An 18965-nucleotide genomic window follows, 5' to 3' on the forward strand; every position below is an offset into this window, starting at 1 on the left:
CCTCGTACAGTCTGCATGTTTTGCTAAGGTTGATTTGAATAACTCTGTAAACAAATGAGAAGTAAACATGGAGTATCCCCTAAACTCACCCTGTAGTTCTTTCCAAGTTTTAATTAGAGCAGTGGTTCCTCAAACTGTGGGGCATGACCCATTATCATTCATCTAAGACCCTTGGCTAACACAGATATTTTTTAATTACGATTCATCACAGTAGAAAAATTATAGTCATGAAGTAAAATATATATATGATCGGAGTCATTACAACATGAAGACCCCGATTAAAGTGTTGTTACTTTAGAGAGAGATTGAGAATCCCTGAAGTACAGTGAATAAAATGTCCTTAGGAACATTATATAGAACATGTACCCAGATACTTCAAGTAGCTTATAAATCAAGAAAAAAAATCTCTATATGTTTAAAAACATTAAACTTATTTGACACTATATATAAAAAACAAAATTTCAACCTTGTTTTATTTTCATAATTTGCTTAATTCTTGGAAATATCTAATTTATGCATGGAATATGTTTGAAATTTTAGATTAATAGATTTTCATCTTGGCATCAAACCTAAACTTTCCATCTCTTTCTCCCTCTTCCCCCTTCCTTCCCCCCTCTCTGTTTGTGAGTGTTACCCTAAGTAAAAGTTTGTTTTCCAGAGAATTTATACCCATGAGACATTTCATAGTGCTCTACAAAAGTGCAGAGTTTTCTGTAGGCCAAATTTTCTAAAATTTGAAAATTAACAAGAATTTTCTAACAAGTTCTTTTTTGAATTGAAATTTCTCAATTCATATCTCTGTTATGTTAAGCTTTAATATCTGTTTTAACTCACTCCACATATGTCCAGTTCTTCTTAACTTTCATTGCGTTGGAGGTATTTGGCACAAATAGTAACTCTCATATATCTCTTGACATTTTGCACATAAATCTCACCATTTTCATTCACATTAATAAAAGAGAGTAACAACTAGTTTCTCTTAAAATGGAAAACAAAACATCATCCTAGAATGCCTTTTATATTGCTACTTACCTGGAAACCCTATATAAAGCAAATAGTGATTTTTCAGTATTTAAGCTATAAAAGAGGACTCAGAATATTATAGGAAATACAACAGTATAACTGAAGGCAAGTCCAAGCCATAACAGTTCCGCAATTCCTTTTACTGACTGGATACCTTTACTGATTTCTTTTACTGTCCATTTGTTTTCTTTATGTTAAACATAATTTTTCATGTCACAAATTATATGAAAAATTATGTAAGACAAAATGCTGTGATACCTTTTAAAACATGCTCTGAGTTTTCTCTTCCAGATTTTAGAACGGAAGTTAGGGTGGTGAACAGAACAGAAGTAGGTGAGATGCTAGAGAGAGAGAGAGATGAAGAAATATTTTTCTTTTTAAACTTTTGTTCAGGAGAATTCTTTATGCTCCAATAGCTTTATTCTGAAATGTATCTCTTCCTTTTCAGTCTTTCTTATCTTACAGAGTTAGAAATTTGAGGAGTAACTGACTGAAGAGTAAGTTTTAGAGACAGAGTCTTATGTAGCCTAAGATGACCTAAAATTCTCTATAGAGAATTAGGATGTCTTTGAACTCTTGATCCTCTTGCTTCTACATGGAAGTGCAAGGATTAGAGAAGTGTTCTACCACACCTAATACTAAAAATATGTTTTAATTAATTTAATGTTTCTAAGGTAATACATGTGTAGACATTTATTATGTGTGAATGCGCATGATATTTGATATGTGTAATAAGTGGGGATTTAAGTCAAGACAAGAATATCAGTGATTGCACACATCTAACGTCTTTTATAATGAAGGCATTTAATGTGTTTGATTAATGTTTTAAAGGAAGTTAATGAAACTAAGAGATTGCAGCAGTTTAAATGTTCTTGAAAGAATGCTTACTTCTTGTTTTTGCTCAAGTGATCGTCTCAATAAGGGATATTTTTCTAAATACTGACAGTGCAAAGGCAGATTACTTTTCAATGTTAAAGAAGCCCAAACTGGTTATTCTCTACCTGGAACTGTCTCTGCCATGATGGACTGTATTGCTCAAACTACTCAGATGCTGTTGTAATTCTTACCTGGATTTTTATCATTCTATAGTATAGCTAGCTAGCAAGTAACTATATTTACAGCATTTACAAAAGTCTAGTACTTTTAGAATGCATCTGTTATTTATCCTTAACTTTTCCAAGTTCTTCAAATAATAAACATTACCGATTTGAGGAGCGCATCATTCTGTCCATGTAAGTGGAAATGCACCTCTGTTCCCCATCACTTTATTTAATAATGTTAAAGGCTAGCTGATTCCAGGGGACCACCTTCTATGAGGAACAAACTCAAAGCTCAGTCAACTTACATCAGCTGGATTTACAGTTCATTTTGGATTTCACCTGATTAAGGATGTTGTTTAAAGAGCAATTAGTGGTCCACTGGGATAGACTATTTTCTAAAACAACCAGAGCCAAGTAAATTTTATGAAGAATAATTATGGATATCTTTAATGATAATTAATAAATATATTTCCCAAATGTCTCCTGGGTATTTTGATGTTTGAAATATTTGTTGATTGTATCAAAAAGGAAAACAGTACCAAATAAAAGTGTAATATTTATCTTTTGAGAGATTAATTATACTTGCTAGACTTCATAATTAAGGCTCAAAATTCACTCTTCACTTAATCTTTTAGGTTTTCCTTTGTAATATAGACAACTATATTTTAACACACAAGAAGCTAGAACTATGGATAGATTTTAACATGTGTTTGAATTTTAACAGACAATAAAATGTAATGTCAGTATCTGAATCCAGACAAGTTTGGGTTCATATACAGTCCATGTAAGTAAGAATCACTAAAATTTTTTTAAAACTATATTTGTCTGAATTGAGTTAGTGCCATCGATTATAACTGATGATATCCAAAATGATAGGCAGGTGTCTTCTAGTCTGGTTCCTATTGCCCACCTTCACATCACTACCTTACGTCTAGACCACACTTGGTTTCTTTGAAACCTCTGTCTGTGCAAAACTTTGCTTTGTGTCCTTGTTTAGCACTGCTTTGAGTCAGTATTCTCTCTATTGTCATTGCCAAGGACAAGTGTGTCCTATGTGTTTTGGGTTACAGACATAAAGTCGCTGTTTATGAAGTGCTGGTGTGAAGAATTACAAGTGAAGTTGGAGGAGAAAAGGTGACTGATGGGAAGGTGAGGGGAGAAGATATAAGAGGATAGTTCAAATTTAATTTTATTTATGCATGAAATGTTCTTATGAACTCCTGTAGAAGTTACTAAACGACAAGAGGCCAATTCTCCCTCTCCCAGGAATCATTTGGTGCCTGTAGTTCTTTGTCTAGGGGTTGGGTATTGGAAAATTCCCTCTCCCTTATATGTTAACAAATCTTTTGTTATTGCCATTGTTTGGGTTTTACTTCTTCAGGTGTTTCTGAGGCAGACGGTTTCAAAGCAGAATTTCTGATATTATGGCTCTTTCCTATCTTTGACCCAGCCATGGGCTTTTAAATAAATCCATAGTAGTATAACTTCCTACTGCAGAGAGGGACTTGCCCCACCAGAAAACAGTTAGTAACCTCAGAAACGTCATGCTAATACTGTACCAGGGACCTATCTTCCCTGACAGGTTGTTTTTATAGTGTTTAACATCCACACCAGGATAAAACCAAGTCTTTTTCCCCTAATGGTTTCCTTAGTAGCCTTCACTTCTATAAAAGCTAGCTGTTTTTCTACTTAATTTATCCACCCCCAATGCCACGCAAATTAGATTTTTGACGTTGTAGAACTGTGTTCTTGGACTGACTATCTGTTCTTAACTCTCAGATGTGATTTTTAATTCCAATCATGGTATGGGAGCTTTTTCTTACTTTTTATTTTATAACCTTTTTGTGTTTCCAATTTTTTCAGGAGTGCTATTCCACCTTAATGTTCTTATCTTGTCTCTTTCCTGTTTACCCTGAATATTCTCAGGCACAATCATACAAAGGACGTTCCTAGTATAGCATCTAACTGGCGGAATAAGAAAATTACTTGATGTGCAAGAAACCAACAGGAGGAAGGATCAGTTACAGAAAGACCACCAGGAAAACCTCTCAGATAAGAAACTGTTTTAGTTTAGAATGTAATGACATGCTAAATTAGTCATTCAATACAAGGGGACAGAATCTGATAGGAAATATATTTAGAAACTAAATAAACAATGCCTATAGGGTAAAACATTGTTAAGCATTGAGGGCAAGGGAAAAGGTAGGACACAATAAGGAAGGAGAAAGAAAAAATGACCTCAAAAAGACTAAAGAGAACAATCCATCTCATGTATGATCATCTCACTCATTAAAATGCCCAAAATTTAATCCAAGTAGAATGGGAATACCCCTCCCCCAGCAATTTGTAATATATTCTGCAGAAGATAGAATTTATGTAAATATTAAGGGTTAGATTAACGCTAAATTCAAAGCCAGGTTCATGCCAGCCACCTAAGGTTTCTCAGAGCTGCCTAAACATTCATAGAGGGAAAAGCAGGTCCCTTAAAGCAGAAAATATAAGAATGGCATTTTATGAGTTTAGGTGTCAGGCAATGGTGGCCATTGTGATGGTAAGTTGTGATGGTCATTGGGTTGGTCAAGTCAAGTTGGTCAGTGTGGTGGTCAGCCGTAGTGTTCACTGTGATGGGCAGTCAACCCTAGTGGTCACTGTGGTTATCAGTTTTAGTTTCCATTGTTATGATGAGTGATAGTGTCCAAAGTTGAGGTCAGTTGCAATGGTCACTGTGATAGTAAGTCATAGTGAGTATGTGAGCAAGTGAGCATCTGTTTCCCTGTCTTCTCTTGGAATCCTTTCCTTTTGTTTGCCTTGTCCAACTCTGGTGTGTTCGTTGTTTTATCCTAATGAGTATTATTTTATGATTATCCCTTAGAAGCCTGTTTATGTTCTAATGAGAGACAGAGATCCAGAAGGGAAGGTGGATGGAGAGAAACTATGAGGAGCCAGCAGGTTGGGATGGGATATAATGAAGATATATTACATAGGGAAAAAAGCTATAAAAGGGAAGAAAAGTGTGGGTAAGATTTAAAAAAAAAAAAAGAATACATCAAAACTAATGAGTTTTTGGCAGTAGTGTACCTGCTGAAGCTGGTGCATATGTCATCAGCCAGCAGGCAGTTAGAAATCAATATTATTGACAATATATAGGCAACACAATTTATGTGTTGATTACATTTGTGTCAACTTGGCACAAGCTAAATTCATCTGAGAATAGGGAAAACCAGTATTTAAAAAATACCTCCATAAGGCCTGTCTGTAGGCAAACCAATAGGGCCTTTTTTAAATTGGTCACTGATGTGGGAGGGTCCAAAACATTGTAAGTGGTGCCATTTCTAGGCTTGTGGTACTGGTTTCTACAAGAAAGCTGGCTGAGCAAGCTAAGAAGGGGAAAACACTAAATAGCACTCCTCCATGGCTCCTGCGTCAGTCCTGTCTCCAGCTTCCTACCCTGTTTATTAGTTACTGTTTTGATTTTCTCAAGGTTGAACAGAGATAAGGAAGAATAAGCCAAATAAATCCTTTCTACTCCAAGCTGTGTTGGATATGGTATTCTATAAGAGAAATGGTAACTCTACACTTAAGATTCTTCAGTACCTGCATTGTGGATGCAAGCTAACATCTCATTCCGTGTAATGTTTTATCATTTTTCCAGATACTGAGGTTCTAAAAACTTGAGAAATATGAAAGTATACTACCCAGAAACAACACAGTTCTTTATTCTGGAAGTAATGGACTGAGTGGCTTTGGGAGGTGGCATAAAAACATGTTGGCACTGAAGTAGTTAAAGCCACTGCCTTGCATATATCTTGGGACCTCACATCTCCTAGGACTGTAGGAAGACTTATTCATTAATCTCACTTATTTGTTGAGTTGAATGGCCACTCATTGGAAGAAAAATTGTTGAACCCAATGTTAGGGACATATTTAGGTGAGAGAAAATGAAAACACACCGTTAAAAACTTGAGAAGCCAAAGAGAGGTGGATATTATCAAATGTAGAAGAAAAGCTATTTGAGGGAAGTTTTATTTGTTTGGAATTTTGTTTGTTTGTTTCCAGTTAAGATCAAGCTTATGACAAAACATCTCAGTTATTCATGCTCATCCAAAAGCCTCCAATTAGACTTAGCCTTTCAAACTGGAGAAGATTTATATAGGATACTCAAGACTGCATGGCTCANGTTCTTTGTCAGTGGATTTGCTGCTAACAGGAGGTAAAGAGATGCTTTCAAATTTAACAGATAAGAAATTGGAGTTTATAAACTAATCTTAGCAACACATGGTAAGTCTGTGAGGACTGATTAGATACTATAGTCATAAGCAATAGAAAGTGGAGAGTCCAAAGCAAGCCTTGCTAGAGCTTTATAGGAGTAGCCATACTGCATAGGCAGCTGCAGCACATGTCTGTGTACTGGGGCAACCACAGAATCTAACACAGATTTTCAGATTAATACCTTAGTAAGTCCCAAGGGTTCTCATCTTTGGGTGAAACTTTGTATTCCACTCTGGGTGCTATTTTCTATTTGAACCAAATAGAATGAAATGCTTCTAGGTAGAATTGTTATAATTATCAGTGGAAATTGACAATAGTAAAAACAGAATGTGAATTTTGTATATGTTTAGTAGACACTGGTTGTCATTGAGATGAAATTGATAATTCTCACAGTATGTTACTTTATTACTTTGAGAAAATCTTACTCATGAGGGTTCTATCTATATTATGATGCTGTAGGCCTTCTGTTTTCATTTCTACAGTAATTAAGGACTCTTGTTTTTTCATTGTCTCTGCTAGCCCACCAGCAGCAGATCCAGTATTTTGTGATTCCTATCTATAGTGGTCATTTTAAATATTTATATATAAATTTGGCATGTTATTTGCTTTTAATTACAGCTGTTAATGTCTTTTTCAATGAGAAACAATAGCTGTGTAGACTGATCTGTAAACTAATTACCCTGCTTTCAATGCAATATCTCCACGTTTCTAGCAAAATATTGCCAAAGTTTCAGTTGATAACAGATGTAACTTTTGTATATATAACATTATATATAGCTGAGTCTACACTTAAACTACAAAATAATTCAAGCAGTGAAACCAGAGAAACAATGTTCACCATGAAGTGACATCTTAATGAAAAAAACGGTCAGTTTAATTTTCTTTAAATTTTGTATTTTTCTCTTTGTTGTAATATTTTCTTTGAAAATTATACATTGCTTCCCTGAAATTTATTTTACTATATAATTAGCTTTCAAAGTAACAATCCAAATTACTGGTATTGTGTCAGCTCTCACAGACATACACAGGTTCAAAACAAACTAAATATTAACCTGGGAATGGCGAACTATATACAAATTCTCACCCCTAACTAAAAAGCTATTTGCAAATGATAGTGGCTAGAATGGGAAAATCTTTTTCTCTATGGTAGTGCTATTGCTTATAACAGCTATACTCTAAGGCAGATTGCATGCCCAGGTGTAACTGACAAACCAAAACCCAAAACCAAAACAAACAAAGAACAAAAATTCATAGACTATATGTTTGTCTAAGTGAGTATTTATGTGTGTGTACATCCTTTTTTATTTATATTTTTATCCTATTTCTTGTTATCTATATTTCTGTGTTTTTGAAAGAGAGAAAGGTAGTTGGTAGGGGTCTGGGAGGAGTTAGAGTAGAGAAAGGATAAGCATAATATGCATTATACCAAATTTTAAATAAAAAGGAAAGAAGAGCTACAGTCCAAACCCAAAATATATTTGGAGTCTATTGTTTGAAGAAACCAAGGTTATGACATCAATTAAACAAGAAAATAGAGAAAAATGAGATCTGTGTTAGTCTAAGCTTTATTGATTTATCTAAACATGCCTTGTGAATGCAAACACCAAATTTAACAGGCTAACACGTCAATTTAAATCTCTGCAGGAGTTAGTCAATGAAGAGTTTGTGTAAAACATCTTCTCAAAAACATGCCTTTGGAAATTACTAAGCTAAAACTGTGTTCTCTATTTGAATGTATATGCACTGTTTGGCTGATGTTTTGGAAACTCATGTTTAAATGGATGTTGAATGAGACTGCAGAAATGAAGGAACTGTGGGTACAGAGTAGTTTTTCCATTAATTTGTTTGTTTATTCACTTTACATGCCAGCGAGGCTGGTGCCCTCCCAGTCCTCTAGCACTCACATGCCTTTGTCCCTCCCCTTCACCTCTGGGTACCTATCCACCTTGGCACCTCAAGTCACAGCAGGACTAGGCATATCCTCTCCCAGTGAGGTGGAATAAAGTAGCCCAGTTAGGGGAACAGGATCCACAGGCAGACAACAGAGTCAGGGTAAGCCACGCGTTGTAGTTGTGGGACCTGCATAAAGATCAAGCTGCACATCTGCTCTGTATGTGCAGAGAGTAGATAATTTCAATGGACAATAATCAATGATGAGAAAGGGGAAACAGATTTGAATGGTGGAAGGAGTTATTAGCGGTCAGCACTAGATTCTCCTTTGTTTACCTTTTCTTTTTCACCCATTCTATTCAAAATATAGGTCCTGGACTTGTCAATGCCTTCCCCATTAGAGAGTAACAGTGGAATTGGACATCACTATAAAAGTCAAACCAATGGCATTGTCTAATTCCAGTGGCAGTGTGTCCTCCACTTTCTATCTCACAGGTATCCCTGGCTATGAGGAATTTCATCACTGGATTTCCATCCCATTCTGCCTTATCTACATTATTGGGGTAACAGGAAACTGTTCCATCTTGCACATTGTACGTACTGACCCCAGACTCCACGAGCCCATGTATTACTTCCTGGCTATGCTTTCACTCACTGACATGGCCATGTCCTTGCCTGCTATGGTATCACTTTTCAGGGTGTTATGGTCTATTTCCCGAGAAATCCAGTTCAATATATGCGTGGTCCAAATGTTTCTGATTCATACTTTTTCCTTCACTGAATCATCTGTGCTCTTGGCCATGGCCCTTGACCGTTATGTGGCTATCTGCCACCCCCTGCGATATGCTACCATTCTCACGCCGAAACTAATAGCCAAGATTGGAATTGCAGCCTTGCTTCGGAGTGCCATTCCACTCATTCCTCTCCTGGTTCGTCTAGCATTCTTTTCCTTCTGCCGCTCCCATGTCCTTTCACATTCTTATTGTCTGCACCAGGACATAATCCGTCTTGCCTGCGCTGACATCAGGTTTAATGTTATCTATGGAATGGTTGTGATTCTTATGCTGTGGGGAATGGATTCTTTGGGTATTTTAATAACTTATGTTTTCATCCTTCACTCAGTGTTAAGAATTGCATCCCGGGAGGGTAGGCTTAANGCACTCAACACATGTGCATCCCACATCTGTGCTGTGCTCATTCTATATGTGCCTATGATAGGGTTGTCTATTGTCCACCGTTTTGCCAAACATTCCTCTCCCTTTGTTCATATCTTCATGGCTCATATTTACTTAATGGTGCCACCAGTGCTCAACCCAATCATCTATAGTGTGAAGACCAAGCAGATCAGACAAGGAATCTTCCATTTGATCTGTCCCCACAAAATCAATTCTTCTGCAATGTAAGCATATCATCAAGGCAACAAGCTATTGATACTGATGGTGTGATGCCACAGTAAATATTTGCATGTTGTATTCAGGAAAAACACATGCAAAGCAAAACTAGAGGCAACTCAGTTACAGACAGGTTCTTTAGCATTCATGTTGATCATTAGAACTAGATAAAGTTCTACACATACTTTTAAAATTGAAGTCAGTTATTAATGTATTAGAGAGAAATATGATGCAAATCTCTGGCTTTTCTGTTCTTGCCTGTAATAACCTTAAGCTTCATATAAAGAATCAATCCCCAAAATTTTCCTTAAATCAGCAAAACCCAATCCTTTTGTTTTTTGACATTCGATAATACTTGGCATAGAACATTACATGACCTTTTAAATTCACTATTTTTAATGATTATTATTGTGTTTGAAATAAATTTATTCAATCATAATTTATAGATGGTAAAAACTTGATACAAATTGTTCAGAAGTGCATTTTTACTGTAAGTCAAAGCAGAAGTTGCTAGCTGGCATATTACCTGGGTGTCATCTTTAAAAAATGAATGTATGCAAATTCTTTCTTATCTGGGTTGTACAGTCTCTTTAGGAGGGTGTAATATCAATGTCAATTTTCTTTACTTGTTTTGTGGGAATGACTATAACTTTATAGAATTCTGAAAGTAATTTTGTCATGTTCCCGCAGATTTTTAAGTGAAGCCAACAACTTTTATCCATTAGTGTAGTGCATGCTTTAATAAGAATTTGGAGTGAGGAACACATTTAAATAATTTCAAATGCTGATGAATAAGGATTAATAATTTAGAATTTTGGAAGAAGAAAACATGATATTCCAGATCCTTTCTGTAGGTGACTTTTCATTGTTGTTATGGTTAATTTTAATTTTTTATTTAAAATTTTCATACAATATATTTTGACTATGTTTTCCTCTCAAGTCCTTCCACATCCTCTGATGTCTCTGATCACCAGATAAAAGTCAAATCTTTTTCTTCCTTTGTAATAATCCAGTTCATATATATTCATAAATTGTGGAATAATTGTTGGAAATGTTCAGTTTTTGGTAGTACACATATCTCATTTTTAGTTTTGAATGAAAAAATAAAGTGGAACTGATGTAAAGATGCTTTGTATCTTCAGATCTCATCTGCCTTACAAACTGGTAATGTCTACTCATATATATTATTCTAGCTACTGTCCTAGAAGTTGACTTGTCTTAGCGTGAAAGCAGCCTTTAACAATTATTGGGTGTATGAACAATGAAGAAATAAACAAGTGACTGATTTTTTAAAAATGGGTTATTTGTTTGTTATCCTTTTTATACTAACATTGTAACGAAATCACACTTAATACAATGCAAAGATTCAAGAACGCTGACATTAGGATTTGGAATTCCAGGCAGTTGGCTCACTCCTGGAGAACCCATGACTTCCATGCTGATCCTTGATGGATTTTGTTTTTCCCACCTATGTCTCTTTCCTCCAAGTTTGATCCTTTACTTGTGCCTACTTTTTATTTTTCTATTTTGGCACATTAAATTTGACCAAAGAAGCATTAATTTTTTTAAAAAATCAAGAACTATTAATCTCATATCGAAGGACATCTACTTTCTAAAATAATTAGAATGTAATCTCCTTTAAAGACACCATTTTGAGAAAATAACACTATTTAGCCATTGGAAATTGTATAAATGTAGAAGAATTTTAATTCAGTAACATGGTTGCTCTGGCAAGCGATCATATATCCAGCTGGAATAAAGACAGGCCACACACCTTCAATACCTCTGGCTGGAATAAGGCATGCCCTTAGTATACTCCTTGGGTCCCTGTGTCTGGAATACAGACATACCATCTGTATACCTTTAATCCCAAACAATGACGTCAATTGAGAGGCAGAAAAGGTGACCAATCAGAAAAAAGTTTAACAGAGAATCTAGGATAAGTCCAATTTTCACAAACAAAAACAAAAACAAACAAACAGCAAGAAAAAACCAGCGAGGGAGAGAGAATTCAATTCAATTCAATTCAATTCAGTTAAGTTCAGTTGAGTCTAGTTGTGGACAGTTCAGTTTAGACCAGAGCAGTTGTGTTCAGAGAAGTTATGCGTTCCTGAAGTGCACAGGCAGTCTTTCTAAGTGTAGCAATTAAGTCAGAAGCCAAGAAAAGACAATTTTAATCAGGTACTTTGAAGGGGAGTTTGAGCAAGACCAGCTGAGTTGAACCATCCATGCAGAGCTCAAAAGAGTTAGAAAGAGCCAGTAAATATCTTCAACAACATTATAGAAGAAAACATATCTAATCTAAGAAAGAGTTGCAGATGAACATACAAGAAGCCTTCAGAATACCAAATAGATTGGATCTGAAAATATATTCCTGCCATCACATAATAATCAAGATACCACGTGCACAAAACAAAGAAAGAATATTAAAAGCAGTAATGGAAAAAGGTCAAGAAACATGTCACAATTATACCAGACTTCTCCCCAGGGACTATAATGGCCAGAAGATCTTAGGCAGATGTCATACAGACCCTAAAAGAACACAAATGGCAGCCCAGGCTACTATACCCAGCAAAAATCTCAATTACTGTAGATGGAGAAGCCAAGATATTCCATGACAAAAAAAAATTACACAATATTATTCCACAAAAATGTATTAGCCCTTCAAAGGATAATAAATGAAAAACTCCAACAAAAGGAGGGAAACTACATCTTAGATAAAGCAAGAAAATAATCTTCTTTTAACATGCGAAAAAGAAGATAGCCACAAAACATAATTCCACCTCTAACAACAAAAATATCAGGAAGCAACAATCATTTTTTCTTAATATTTCTTAATATGAATGGACTCAATTTCTCAATAAAAAGACAGAGACTAATAGACTGGATATGTAAACAGGACCCACATATTTCTGCATACAAGAAACCCACCTCAGTGACAAAGACAGACACTACCTCAGAGTAAAAGGCTAGAAAACAATTCTCCAAGCAAATGGTCCAAAGAAACAAGCTGGAGTAGCCATTCTGAAATCTAAAGCTATCAAAAAAGATAAGGAAGGACACTTCATATTCATCAAAAGAAAAATGTACCAGGAAGAACTCTCAATTCTGAACATCTATGCTCCCAATTCAATGGTACCTATATTCATAAAAGAAACTTTACAAAAGCTCAAAGGACACATCACAGTGCACACAATAATACTGGGAGACTTCAACACCCCACTCTCAGCAATGAACATCATGGGAACACATATTAAACAGAGACACAGTGAAACTATCACAAGTTATTAACCAAATGGTTTTAACAGATATCTATACAACATGTTATCCTAAAACAAAACAATATAACTTCTCAGCACCTCATGGTACCTTCTCCAAAATTGACCATATAATTGGTCCCAAAACAGGCCTCAACAGATACAAGAGGACTGAAATAATCCCATGAATCCTATCAGATCACCACTGACTAAGGCTGGTCTTCAATAACAACATAACCAATAGAAAGCCCACATACATGTGGAAGCTGAACAACACTCTACTCAATGATAGCTTGGTCAAGGAATAAAGAAAGATAGAAATCAAAGTCTTTTTAGAGTTTAATGAAAATGAAGCTACAACGTACCCAAACTTAAGAGACAATGAAAGGCGTGCTAAAATAAAAATTGAGCTGAGGGCCTCCAAAAAGAAACTGGAGAGAGCATACACTAGCAGCTTGACAGTATATCTGAAAGCTCTAGAACAAAAAGAAGTAAATACACCCTAGTGGAGTAGAAAGAAGGAAATTATCAAACTCAGGGCTGAATTCAACCCAGTGGGAACAAAAGGAACTATAGGAAGAATCAACCAAACCAGGAGCTAGATCTTTGAGAAAATCAACAGGATAGATTAACTCTTGACCAGACTAACCAGAGGCCATGGAGAGAGCAACCAAATTACTAAAATGAAAAATGAAAAGGTAGATACAACAACAGAAATAGAAAATTAAAAACACCATCAGATTCTACTAAAAAAAGCCTATATTCATCTAAACTGGAAACCTGGTTGAATTGTACAATATTTTATACAGATACTAGGTACCTAAGTTAAATCAGGATCAGATAAATGCTCTAAACAGTTTCATAACCCCTAAAGAAATAGAAGCAGTCATTAAAAGTCTCCCAACCACAAAAAGCCCAGGACCAGATGGATTTAGTGCAGAGTTATCTCTTTATCTCTGCCTTTCTGCCTCTGTCTCTCTCTGTCTCTGTCTCTGTCTCTGTCTCTGTCTCTGTCTCTGTCTCTCTCTCTCTCTCTCTGTGTGTGCGTGTGTGTGTGTGTGTGTGTGTGTGTGTGTGTGTGTTCTGCTCAGGTCTAGACTGCTTTTTCTTGCTGTTCTAAAAGCTCTCTGGTTGAGAGAGCTGTCTCTGCTAGTAAAAATTTCAAGAGTTATTTGGATAGCTCATGGGTTTTCTATTCTTTTATTATTAGATATTTTCTTTATTTACATTTCAAATGTTATTTCCTTTCCTGGTCTTCACACTGAAAACCCCCCTCCTCTCCCTCCTCCCCTGGCTCACCAACCCACCCACTTCTACTTCCTGGCCCTGGCATTCCCCTACACTAGGGCATCAAGCCTTCACAGGACCAAGAGCCTCTCCTCCCACTGAAGACCAACAAGGCCATCCTCTGCTACATAAGTAGCCAGAGCCATGGTTCCCTCCATGTGTACTGTTTGGGTGGTGATTTAGCCCCTGGGAGCTCTGGAGGTCCTGGATCGTTCAATTTGTTGTTCTTTCTATGTGGCTACAAACCAATCAACTCCTTGAGTTCTTTCTCTAGCTCCTTCATTGGGGACCTTGTGCTCAGTAAAATGGTTGACTGAGAGCATCCACCTCGGTTTGTCAGGCATTGGTAGCGTCTCTCAGGAGACAGCTATATCAGGCTCCTGTCAGCAAGCACTTGTTGGCATCCATAGTAGTGTCTGGGTTTGTTGACTGAATATGGGATGGATACCCTAGTTGGGGCAGTGTCTGGATGGCTTATCATTCATTCTCTGCTGCACATTTTATCTCTATAACTCCCCCCATAGGTATTTTGTTCCCCCTTTTAAGAACGACTGAAGTATCCACACTTTGGTCTTCCTTCTTCTTGAGCTTATCTCAGATAGTCTTCTGGATTTAATGTATATGCCAGTCACAAAAGGATGCAAATATCATGGCACTTAGTTATTGGGAACTAAACTAAATTTACATGTGTGTATGTAAGAAAACTAGAGAAAAGATGTCATGATTGGTAAACACATGTGTTCAGAAGCTTAAAGAGGAGGAATGTGAATCTGAGGCCAATCTTATTCTCAGAAAACCAGTGCACAAAATTGTAATAAAAAATAAACTATAAAAACTTTAGAAATTCAAAGAAAAAACTAAATAGCCAAATAAACCCACGAAGTGTTACTCTAAGATTTCCATGAGTCATCTAATTGAAAACAGAGTTTTATTATTTTCAAATCAGAATATAGTCCTACGAGATATTTTGAATTGACCTAATAAGTCAATCTGACCCAATGCCAGTCAGTCATTTCTACTGTNTCAGAGTCACAGTCCCTTAGACTGCTACTTCCACAATGCTCTCCTGCAGTTTAAATCATAAAACATTTAACTCACTTTATTTTTTATGTTTTTTATTAGATATTTTCTTTATTTACATTTCAAATGCTATCCTGAAAGTTCCCTATACCCTCCCCCTGCCCCTGCTCCCCTACCCACCCACTCCCACTTCTTGTCCCTGGCATTCCCCTGTGCTGGGTCATATAAAGTTTGCAAGACNAAGGAGCTTCTTGTCCCAATGATCTTAACTCACTTTAGTATGCTGATTTCCCCTTGATTACTGTAGTATGTTGATATATTCCTCAAGTTACTTATATTTCCTGTTATCTTACTATTTATGTCATAACAATAATTTTTGGAAATAATATATAATTCATAATTTTATTTTNCATTTTTTATGTCTTCTTTTCTAGTTAAATTTTCATGCAATATATTTTATTATATTCTCTCGTCCATACCAATTTCTCCAAGATTCACTCTACTGCCCGACACACGCAATTTATATTCTTTCTCTTTTGAATTCCATTTAGTGTTTTTATTGAATAGTATGTGTTCCAGGGCTAGATCTGAGCAGACTGTTTCAGATTTTTATTTAAGCCATATTTTTTATTTTGGATTACCTGTTATTTGCTGTTTCATTAGACTTGAATAATGTTTGAGAACAGGTTCCTACTACTCGCATCCTTATCTCTTTGGTCTTTATTCCATAAACAATGGGGTTCATGGTTGGGGGTATCAGTAGATAGAGATTTGCCAGGAGGATGAGAGTGTGCCTGGACACATGGTGCCCAAAGCGATGGGTAAAGAAAGAGAAAAAGGCCAGTGTGTAGAATATTAAAATGACGCAAATGTGAGCTCCGCAGGTGCCAAAGGCTTTTGTCCGTGCTTCCTTTGATGGCAGTTGTAGAACTGTTTTCAAGATTAGCCAGTAGGACAAGGAGATGAAGACAAAGTCCAGCCCTGTCGTGAGGAGAGCAGCTGAGAGACCATAAATGCTATTTAAGGTAAAGCTGTTGCAAGCCAGCTTGGCAATGCCCATGTTCTCACAGTATGTGTGACGGATAATGTTGCTCCGGCANAAGTCCAAGCGGAGAATGAGTAGAACACCCGGAGTAACAACAGCTACACTCCGAGCTATCAGTGCCAGCCCAACCTTGCCAATGAGNGAGCCTGTAAGCAGGGTTGTATAATGCAGTGGAATGCAGATAGCCACATAGCGATCAAAAGCCATAGCCAGTAAGACAGCAGATTCAGAGAGGAACAGAGCATGGACAAAAANCATCTGTGTGAGGCATGCAGGGAATGTGGCTGCCAAGGGGCCCTGCCAGAAAATGAGCAGCATTTGGGGTACTGTGACAGTACAGAGGAGGACATCATTGAATGCCAACATGGCCAGGAAGAGATACATAGGTTCATGGAGGCTCCGGTCACAGACGACCACTGCCATGACCAACACATTGCCTAACACAGCCANGAAGTACATGAAGCTGAAAGGTATGGACATCCAAATCTGAATATCTTCTAATCCTGGCACACCAGTAAGCAGAAAGAAAGTGAGCTGAGTAGGTGTAGTGTTGAGTTCTATAAAAGAGAGGTGTGGGAAAGTTTATTACACGAGAAAAAAAGATCCAGAGTAAACTGCTTCAATGTTTTAATGCTAGTTAAGTCCCAATTATTTTTGGTGTGATGAAGAGAAAGAAGTGGAAACCATAAATGAGGTCATTAGAAGTGAGCTAGTTTATGGAATGCTCTTCTGACAATCCTTTTTGCAAAATAATTTCCTTTGATACTGTGGGTAAATCTAGGGACCCTTTATGGTCAGGGAACAAGAAAAGTGACAACACTGGGTGATGTGACTTTCACTGAGGCTGGACTAGTTATAATTGATTTCTTACACCCATTTTTGTCCTTAGCTTCCTGATATGATTTTTTAAGAATTGCTGATGAGTAGATGTGCATTTTGAGGTTTTAGGATAGATATGACTGTTTCTTATGTAAACGTTTAAATTTGTGATTCTTTTAAAATTCTTACAAGATTACTTTTAAACATAAATAATGAAATAATTACTTCTTTCTTTGTAACTGCAAACTCCTGCCTGCCATTTAAAGAAACTGGCTAAGAAAATTACATTGCTTGCTTGCATTTTTTAAATCTTTAACAAGTTGCTTGGTTTCATATGTATGTTAGTTTTAGGGAATAAGTTTGTTTTCTTTAACTGTAGGATGTAATGTAATTTCTTGTAAAGACATTGGGAAATACACTATTTTTTCATAATCATTTACTAAAATAAGGCTAAACTGTAACCACATTGTAATTTTATACTGCTTGAAAGATTTTGCTGGGATATAGAAGCTATGGAAGAAAGAATAAAGTATGGTGGCTGGAACACCATTTCTTCCATCAATCAACTCTATGTGTATGTGTGAAGTTTGTATGAATAGGGGCTGGAGCATTGTTCCTTCGGTTCATCAATGGTATGTATGTATGCATATGTGTAAAGACTGTGTGAGAGATTGGAGCATCCATCAACTATGTGTATATATAAACTTTGTGTGAATGGGGACTTGAATGTCCCTTTGTCTCTCTTTTGCTCTCTTGATTTCTTTCACTCTCTTCTCTTTACTTCCACTTTTTTCTTTCTACTTTACTTGTAATAAGGAATAAATATATTTATTTTATTTTTTACTTCAGGGAAGCACACATGAAATAGATAATTCTTTTCAATAGAAGCAGGATAATTATTTCTTAGAATTCTGTTAGGTCCACTATTTCCTCAAACACATGAGGTAGAAAACGTGCACTCTCTAGCTTTGTTTTATCACAAACACACAGAAAATCTCAGATATTTAATTAGAAGTCAGATCACATAACACACTAGTAACTGCAATTATAATTTTAAAATGATAACATTTGGAAACATTTATGAATGCTTATTAATAAGTCTTTTTCAAAAATTAAAATATCTTTTCATGCAATAAAATATAAGGATACCAACTACTCTACTTAGTCCACTATGCCAGTTTTATACAGGCAGAATTCCAGTCATTTAACAATATACAAATTTTGTTTAAAAATGCAGAAATGTTAGTTTCCAGAATCTATAATTTTAATCATTGAAGGATTATAATTTGTCTTGTGAGTTCATAGTTTTTCTAAGTCAATAAAACATTAAAGGAAAGATTTATAAATTGTGTAATTTACCTTTTATTGTTATATCCATAAAGCTTGTGTGAAATAGCCATGCCCTACTGATATGATCACAGAGGCGAGTTGTACATATACCTCTCTGTATTTCACACTGATAATATTAACATCAACCAAGGGAATAGCATCTACCTGGATAGGGAGGTCATTTGAGAATTATTTTCGCTAAGTAATTATTTCCACAGCTGAGACCACAGACAGAATTTGGTTATCTGACTTGATCATGCCTTTCATACCTCTAAAGTAATAATTTGATATTATGAATTGTACTATTTTTAACCCATAATAAACATCTTTGCAAAGTGTGTGTACACTATTCAATGTTCAATCCTCATATAATAGTATAAATATACAATTTTCCCATTCCATATCTGCTATGAAACATGAATGACTTTTGCAACAGAATGAAACTTCTGTAGCTACTTGTATCCATTTCAATAAAATACTAGATGTCTCTTAGTGCAATTTTTCTTGTGGTGATAAGGGAGATGTACAATGTGGTATTTGAAGAACTCATACTTTAGTGTAGATTGAAAAATACTAGAAGGCTAGGTATGTTGTC

At 36.0% G+C, this 18965-nt stretch overlaps 2 protein-coding genes across 2 annotated transcripts; one reads left to right on the forward strand and one right to left on the reverse strand.

The window, feature by feature from the left end:
* Window positions 1-8665: 8665 nt before the first annotated feature.
* On the forward strand, window positions 8666-9625 carry LOC110312822 (olfactory receptor 51G2-like). Its single transcript, XM_021186722.1, has one exon. The coding sequence runs from the start codon at window positions 8666-8668 to the stop codon at window positions 9623-9625; it is 960 nt and encodes a 319-aa protein (XP_021042381.1).
* Window positions 9626-15814: 6189 nt separating this feature from the next.
* LOC110320976 (olfactory receptor 52Z1-like) lies at window positions 15815-18419 on the reverse strand. Its single transcript, XM_021197085.1, has 2 exons — window positions 18401-18419; window positions 15815-16779 (listed from the first exon to the last, which is right to left on the reverse strand). Exons 1-2 carry the CDS (start codon window positions 18417-18419, stop codon window positions 15815-15817), a joined length of 984 nt encoding a protein of 327 aa, XP_021052744.1.
* Between the last annotated feature and the right edge of the window lie 546 nt (window positions 18420-18965).

This window comes from Mus pahari, chromosome 1, assembly GCF_900095145.1.
Source record: "Mus pahari chromosome 1, PAHARI_EIJ_v1.1, whole genome shotgun sequence".
Lineage (NCBI taxonomy): Eukaryota > Metazoa > Chordata > Mammalia > Rodentia > Muridae > Mus > Mus pahari.